This window comes from Pollicipes pollicipes, unplaced genomic scaffold, assembly GCF_011947565.3.
Source record: "Pollicipes pollicipes isolate AB1234 unplaced genomic scaffold, Ppol_2.1 Scaffold_3447;HRSCAF=4054_pilon_pilon_pilon, whole genome shotgun sequence".
Taxonomy (NCBI): domain Eukaryota; kingdom Metazoa; phylum Arthropoda; class Thecostraca; order Pollicipedomorpha; family Pollicipedidae; genus Pollicipes; species Pollicipes pollicipes.
The window spans coordinates 27,626,844-27,634,097 of NW_023596297.1; the positions used below are offsets into that span (position 1 = coordinate 27,626,844).

At 54.4% G+C, this 7,254-nt stretch overlaps 1 protein-coding gene across 2 annotated transcripts; it reads right to left on the reverse strand.

Moving 5' to 3' along the window:
- Positions 1 to 944: 944 nt before the first annotated feature.
- LOC119091709 (CCR4-NOT transcription complex subunit 11) lies at positions 945 to 6,928 on the reverse strand. Of its 2 annotated transcripts, none has more exons than XM_037214545.1 (10): positions 6,755 to 6,928; positions 5,651 to 5,742; positions 5,223 to 5,371; positions 4,570 to 4,686; positions 4,270 to 4,454; positions 3,680 to 3,812; positions 3,061 to 3,270; positions 2,096 to 2,235; positions 1,694 to 1,859; positions 945 to 1,152 (listed from the first exon to the last, which is right to left on the reverse strand). In XM_037214545.1, exons 1-10 carry the CDS (start codon positions 6,790 to 6,792, stop codon positions 1,018 to 1,020), a joined length of 1,365 nt encoding a protein of 454 aa, XP_037070440.1. In that variant the 5' UTR covers positions 6,793 to 6,928; the 3' UTR covers positions 945 to 1,017. The 2 variants fall into 2 exon arrangements, with proteins under 2 accessions (XP_037070440.1, XP_037070439.1); XM_037214544.1 differs by having other exon boundaries at positions 4,570 to 4,689.
- Positions 6,929 to 7,254: the final 326 nt, after the last annotated feature.

The window sequence follows — 7,254 nt, forward strand, 5'->3', positions numbered from 1 at the left end:
CATCGCGCGCGTGGCAATGCCACTTGACAAAAGATACCAGACGAGAGTATTATAAATGACCGTTGCTGGCTGCGGCGCCTTAAACTAAAATTATGCTGAACATTGGAACAATCGTGAAAGGGGCCGGCCAGACATTTCAGCTGTGATCAGAGGTAGCCAGTAACGTGTGGCTGCTGGGCAATGAGCATGTAGCAAAAGCGTGTCTTCCACCTGATTTGGACTGCGATGCCACGCGAGGTGGCTTGCTGCTGGGGAGTTTATAAACCAAAATTATGCTTATTGCATTAACATTTATTGGTTAATCGAGTTTATGAACACGGTCTCCAAAAACCGTCACTAAACACAGTACCACAGAGGTATTGAGTGTTTAGTATATTACCAACGGAGTAATGTCGATGGGTCCACCAGTCTTCCCCAAGCTCATGTGGCTGAGGAGTGCACATGGAGCAGAACGTGCGCCGTGTGCACAGTGCACATATATTACGGTTACGAACACTGTCATCACCCCGGAGCCACCGATAGAGCATCGACATAGCCGTCAGTGTATTTACTAGAAAATCGTAAACAGGTCCAATTGATTCAATGGAGTGTAGCCTCACCTCACACCAGCCAAACATTACTTGTATGCGCACATGCAATCAGTTTCATTGTAGTCCAATACATTATACATCCATATTTCGGCCACGAACAGCGGGACCGATCGGTGTTACGGTAGAAAGACTTAAAACCGCGCCCTTGGTTGAGCTGGCCAACATCACACAGTGGGAGCGTACATAGTCTAATTACATGAGCGCAGCACAGCCTCGCTCCAATCACCCCAGCGCGCAGCAGCACCAACCACACAGCCGTCCCGTCCGAGTACACGTGTCGGGACGGCGGGCACGCAGAGCCCGCCGCCAGACCGCCGCCGCCGGGGCCGCCGCTCCGCCAGGACACCGGCGGCCGCGGCCGCGTGCCCGACGCGCGCGGTGGTCCAGCTCAGCGGCGGGGGCCGGTCGGCTGAAGCCAGCGACTCCCCTAGGTCCGCTGCCCCGGCGGCAGCTGACTGACGTGCTCGTTCGAGTCGAGCTGCTTCAGGAGTCGGAACAGGGCGGCCGCCTCCCGGATCCGGTTGAAGTCGATGCAGAACGCCTGCACCTCGATCAGGATCGTCTGCAGGCAGGCGGCGCCCCGCGTGTCAACCGTCAGCACGTGTGCACCAGGCGCCGAACGGCGCCACGGCGCACAGGCGAACGTCAACACCGCGGTCCGCCAACACGACCCACACGCATTCCCAGGGACACAGAGGTTGCTGGCGTCAGCGGGCAAGTAAACACCACCTTCTTCTTCCGCCGGCTGGCGCATCCGACAGGTCGAATACCCCTCCCCCCCCCCCCTCACCTAGCACACACACAGGAAGTCTGTCCGCCGCAGGAAGCAAATAGCGCCGCTCGGGCTGTCCTGCATCAGCGCCAACGTTAGAGCGCGGCCTGGGGAGGGCCCACCTAGCACCCGGCACAAAAGGCGGTCACACGACCTGCAGCTGTCAGGGGCAGCCGTAGCCGAATGGGGAGAGGGAGTGTCAGAGGGCTGGCCACAGTCGGCGGGCCAACAGGGTTCACTGAGTGCAGATGTGGCGTGGAGGGGAAGAGGCGGATCCCAGCAGCAATAACTGACCCGCACTGCTATACACACGGTCACGGCGCGAGCTCACATGCACGTTGATGATCTTGTTCCTGATGAGAGACTGCAGGAAGACGCAGACGAGCCGCACAAGCCGGTTCTGCATGTAGCGGTCCTTGATGGCCTCGCAGGTGGCGATGCAGTTGGTGATGTAGAGGTGCACGAACTCGGCCGGCAGCTCAACGGCCGTGGTCAGCCTGGCGGCGGGCCGGCCGAGTCACTGATCGCGCCTGACAGCGAAGGCAGCGCGTCTAAGACAGTTAATTGCCAGATGTCTGACTGAAATGCGGGGTTGCCTAGCCTGGCCTGGCCTGGCCTGGCCTGGCCTAGCCTAAGGTAAACTAAACAAGTGCTGCTTGTGCCTGGTTTCATGCACGACCGTGGAACGAAGTAAGCAGCCACGGTTCCGCAGGACCTGTCCGTTAAGACGCACCTGTTGACCACCTCCATACTGTGCAGCGACATCTCCATGTTGACCAGCACGTTGAAGTAGTCGGTGATCTGCGGCGAGTCCATCAGCTGGAGCAGCACTTCAATGGCGATGATGGGGTTGTGCTCCACAAGGTCTGGAAGCTGAATGAAATCGAAGGCGTCAGTTCATCCCAGTGTTTCGATATTCGACCATTTCGGTGGCAGAGATGTCACTATTTTCCACGCTACTCCGCCCCGAGCTTGAGGTGCAATGACTGTTGCCCTGCCCTTGCTCAAAATCGGCCTATCAGCATCGAGCCGGGCGGCGTTCAGCCCAGCGTCTAAGAGCCTCGAGCTTGACAAACGAACCGGGCAGGCCACACGTCTGGGTTCAGGGTCAAAGGTGGACAGATAATGGCGTGCAGGGGCCACCGGAGAGCCAGGAGTCAGGTACCATGAAGTTATCTTTACATCCTGCACACCCTACTGAATGAATTTGGGGGCGCTGGTTCATGCGGGCCAAGACGAGCGATCAAGCGCCAGGGGCCGGTCCATCCAGATCAGATGAGCACAACACCCGGCACGGACGCCGGAGGTGCCGTCGCGCTCACTGGTGCCGCTATCATCAACGTGACAGCTCACGACACCCACAAAACAGTGGTCTGTCGCCCCACCTGTCTACAGCCAGCCAGTATCGCGCACACGACACCCATAAGGCCTGTCCTGAAATCAGAACTTCACACGACTACTGCAGCGCACACGCTGCAGGCTCACGGCAAGAGGAGACACCTGACACACCTCTCAGCAAACACATCCGGGGAACCTGCATCGACCTTTGACGTGGCTGATTCTAAACGATTGGCTTGCAGGTTCAATCCCTTCACGCCCGTTGACTGAGTCCTGTGACCAATGGGCGGTCCGCTGACTCCCCGCACCGGTGAACACCGCGGGGCGGGCCTAGTCAGCGACGGCAGCGGCATGCCTCACCTTGGCCGGCGTGACGCCGACCTGGTAGACGGTCTTGAGGTCGCGCTTCAGCTGGCTGATGAGCTGGTTCTGCTGCTGCAGCGTCAGCGGGCCGTGCACGGCCAGTGCCATCAGCTGGCGCGCCTCGCCCACGCCGGCCGGCGCCGTCAGCAGGCTCGGGTCGTACGCCACCTGGTGCTCGTGCGGCTCGCTAGGCACCATGTACACCATCTGCAACACCATACGCACCCCGTCTGCGCTGGTGATGGTGATAAATGGAGCGTGATGGCACTTCGGCCTGCACCCCGTCGTCTACACTGACCGACTTATTCGAGGGACATACAAACACATTTTGGGATAACGCTGTGACTTTTAGTCATGGTAGCGTTTTTGCTACCTCCAGATTGTTTGGGCCTCATGTAATTAACGATCGAAACATTGCAGGGACACCTAAAAAGCCCGAGCTCCATAAGACAGCACGCGTTAAATCAGCACCACCCCGCACCGCACGCACCACACGCTATACCTCCGGCTCCTATTTGCGCACGTCACACCGGACACCTGCGGGCGGCGGCAGAGCGGCCAGAAAGTCAGAGCGTGCGGCAGTAGCCAGGCGACAGAGCGGTCAGACGGCACGCACCTCATCCTGGCAGTTGTGCAGCGGCGGCGGCAGTCGCAGGAACTCGGGCGACACGCACTGCTGGGCGTACGGCGTCGGTCCGCCCAGCACGCCCTCCGCCGTGCGTCGGGTCACGTTCTGTTCGGAGTACGCCCTGCGCAGCACGCACACCCCGTTAGCGCGCGTCTAAACGGACCAGCAGACCTCGCGGGCGACGCAACAGCCGTGTCCACCGCGACATGTGCCCACTTCGACAGGTCGGTACCACCGTAACGCCTTACCACAGGCCCATGATCGACAGATGATGTGAATGCAACCCACAGCCAATCAACATCCTCAGTTTTTGTCTGCTTAAAGCAGTGCGCCACGACATGGTAGCAGTACAGCAACAATGCAATGAAAGCCCAGTGGCAGCCCAGTTTACTGTCTGGCTATGCACTAGAGGACCAACCAGAAAGAGTCGGTCTCAGGGCACCCGATCCGGCTTGAGTGCACGGGTCACCGTCGCCGATACGAAAACGACACGTTTCCCACGGCCGCGTGCGGCGCCTCCACGGCCGGTGGCCGAGCGGGCCCGCCAGCGGTCACACCGCCCTCCGGCGCCGCCTCACCCGGAGGCGTCGGGTCGCAGGTCGGGGTCGGGCACCACCACGGTGACGCCGGCGCGCGCCGCCGCCGGCACGTCGGCCAGCCGCTCGCGCACCACCGCCTCCAGCTCGGCCAGGCTGGCGTCGGCGGCCGCGTGCGTCGCCGTCAAGTCCGACTGCAGCAGCTGGCTGGCCGTCTTCTTGAACAGCTGCGAAGCACGGCGGCGGCGTTACTCGGCGACGCCGGGCGCCACGTGCGCGCCACACGACGGTACACACCTCAGCAGTATCACAAAACATCCGACAGGTCTGGCACGCACCCACCTCTTTGTTTGGGTTTGTGATGAGCTGGCGCACAAAGTACTTCTCCCCGGGCGTGAACTTGGTGAATTGCGTGGCCGGATCAGCCGGCTTGCCCGGCGCCTTCGACAACTCCGTGTGCTGCTGAAAAAGCAAGAAGCATGCCAACATCCAACAGTGCTCCTGGGAGGCGTGCAAGACAGCAACTTGGACTGTTTAACTCAGGTTAGCACACATGGTTGATGGAAAATTACAACCACTCCTTTGACATGCCCTACCAATTTCATGACCCATCAATGCATTAAAACATATTTGTCAGCATCCCCCCAAAAATTAACAAAAAACATAGCCAAAAGTGGATCTATAGAGACAAAATGTGGCTGTTGAGGGGGGGGGGGGAGGGGGGAGCACTGCAGAAGATGTCACACCATGCCCTAGTGGTGAACAATGCCACCTCCACAATGAGACAGTCCAAGACAACACCATGAGTTGGAGCCTGGGGATTCGGCTGATGATCTGTGGTCAAGAATGCTTCTCTGATGCACTGAGGCAACAGCTCAGAGTCAGCACCACCAGGCAAAACATCAGCACTGCTGCCAGAGTTGTCACACAATAGCTGGCTGACCCTCCTGTTTGTGACCTTGCTGCTATCTCAGTGCAGCATCAGGACCACTCACCATGATATGAAGAAAAACATTTGCAAAGGGGTTTCTCTTCAGAGGTTCATTTTTGTACAGAAAATACAGAATGGCTGTGGCAACTATTCTCTGCTGGGGTAGTGGCAGCATATCTGGCTGCAGCAGCAGGAAAACAAGTGCATTTCCAACTGAAAATGACACACACAGGTTGCATCAGTGACTCAGTTCATGGACATCCTATTTCAGTGGCAGAAACACAGGTGTTTTCATTTGGCAGAAAACAAACATGACATGATATAACCCTTGGGCTATCACAAGGCTCAGTCTAACTATTTTTTACTTACATGGCCTTGAATATGTTAACAATATTTGGATTTGGCCATACTAGAAAAATATTTTGCATACAAATTAAAACTCATTTTCACTCAAATTATCAATAATACAATCTGCCAAAATGATAACCCTACCTTTGAAGTGGTCTTGCTTTGAAAATGTTGAGCAGCATTGTGATGCCAAGACTTCCACTGACTGCTGCTCAGTTGTGTCTTCAGAAAGGAGCCTGTAAGGAATCATTGTGACACAGTTATTAACAAAATAACTGCAATCCATGGAGATGATGCATTGATATCTTATTCATATGACATTTATTCCTGGAAAAACAGCTTGAACATAAGATATGGGCCTACAAATTGTTGCTCTACATCCTGTAGTCTTTTGTGCTTGTAGCCTGGTTGGTACAATCAAGCATTTCAAACAACAAAAGCAACACACAATACCAAATCCCCAAATGTGCTTATCACTACAACTTTCAGTGTCAGCCCACAACTGGCCAAGCCAGTCAGGCTGACACAAGGTTATGCTAACTATGTTTCAATCCATGGCGTAATAATATTGACATTTTTCACAACTCTATTACATTCCTTTCCTGAAAAGGTATGATGAAATCTTTTGCCACCAGTTATGCTTGGCAAAGGCTTGGCCTGTCCTTGGAATTTTTGGCAGCATATTTTACCTTTTTTAAAACATAGGTCCCTGCAGCAGGCAATGGGAATCAGCATCCCAAGCCTACCACATTACTGCAGCATATCTATTGTCATCCATGCCAATGTCATAGCATGATCAGCCATGGACCTCATATGCCATGGGCCAGCATGCCAACAATACATGCTACACTGAACATGCCAGATGTAGTGGTGACAATCCAGAACCACTTCACTACATCAAAAACATGAATATGAGAGCCCATGTATAATACACTGTACACAAGTTTAGACAATGGTGTATAACAATAGTGGCATATGTTTGAAATGGCTATGAGAGGTAAGGATGAATTTAGGGAAACATATGCCCAAAACATTTTTAAGAAGCAAAAATAATACATAAATACTGTGCAATTTGGCCTGACCTACATTCTGCATGCATATACTCAACATTCAGCAAACCAGCATGGCATAAGGGTCCAGCACAATACCGTTGCTACTCCGTAATGGACTGGGGGTAAATCCCGCAAAAGATATTCTCTGTTCATGGTCTTCAGTCCACAACATTGACAGCCTTTTGGTTCACCTTACCCCAGAAGGGACGATATATCCTTTGTTGAGAGTGCCATGCCGACCACGATCCATAAACATCAAAAAGAATTGAGGCTAGCTACACCAGTGCTGCATCAATGATTTAAGCCACCATAGATTATTCCACGGTCCTGATTATTCATTGCAAGTGCGGAAATGCGCCACGCTATCGCAGCACCCAAGAAAGCGAAGAACAAAATCGCATCGCACATCACGGCGCATGTGAGACGTTAAAAGTTGACGCTGCATGAACGCCAAGACCAAATAATAAATTGTGTTATAATTGTGTTAAATACGAGTTACTAGTAACATAGTGTGTGAGGCTTGGGCGACTCAAAACGTCCCCAACAGGCGGACTGCTCTGGTCGGATATAGGCTGAATAGGTGCGATCGCTCGAGCAGCCACGAGCTTGCCAAGGTGCGCAGGAAAGCTCCGCAGGTTGCATAAGGGCTGCTTTTGTTCCAGCATGAAGACGGCTCAGGTGCTCGTCGGTCGTGAG

Excerpts from the sequence above, each read along its gene's own strand:
- LOC119091709 (XM_037214544.1), bottom strand. The coding sequence starts at position 6,792 with ATGGCACTCTCAACAAAGGATATATCGTCCCTTCTGGG. Across the intron at positions 2,236-3,060 it reads TCGGCGTCACGCCGGCCAAG|CTTCCAGACCTTGTGGAGCA; the intron begins GTGAGGCATGCC and ends GATTTCATTCAG. Across the intron at positions 1,860-2,095 it reads AGTATGGAGGTGGTCAACAG|GCTGACCACGGCCGTTGAGC; the intron begins GTGCGTCTTAAC and ends GCCCGCCGCCAG.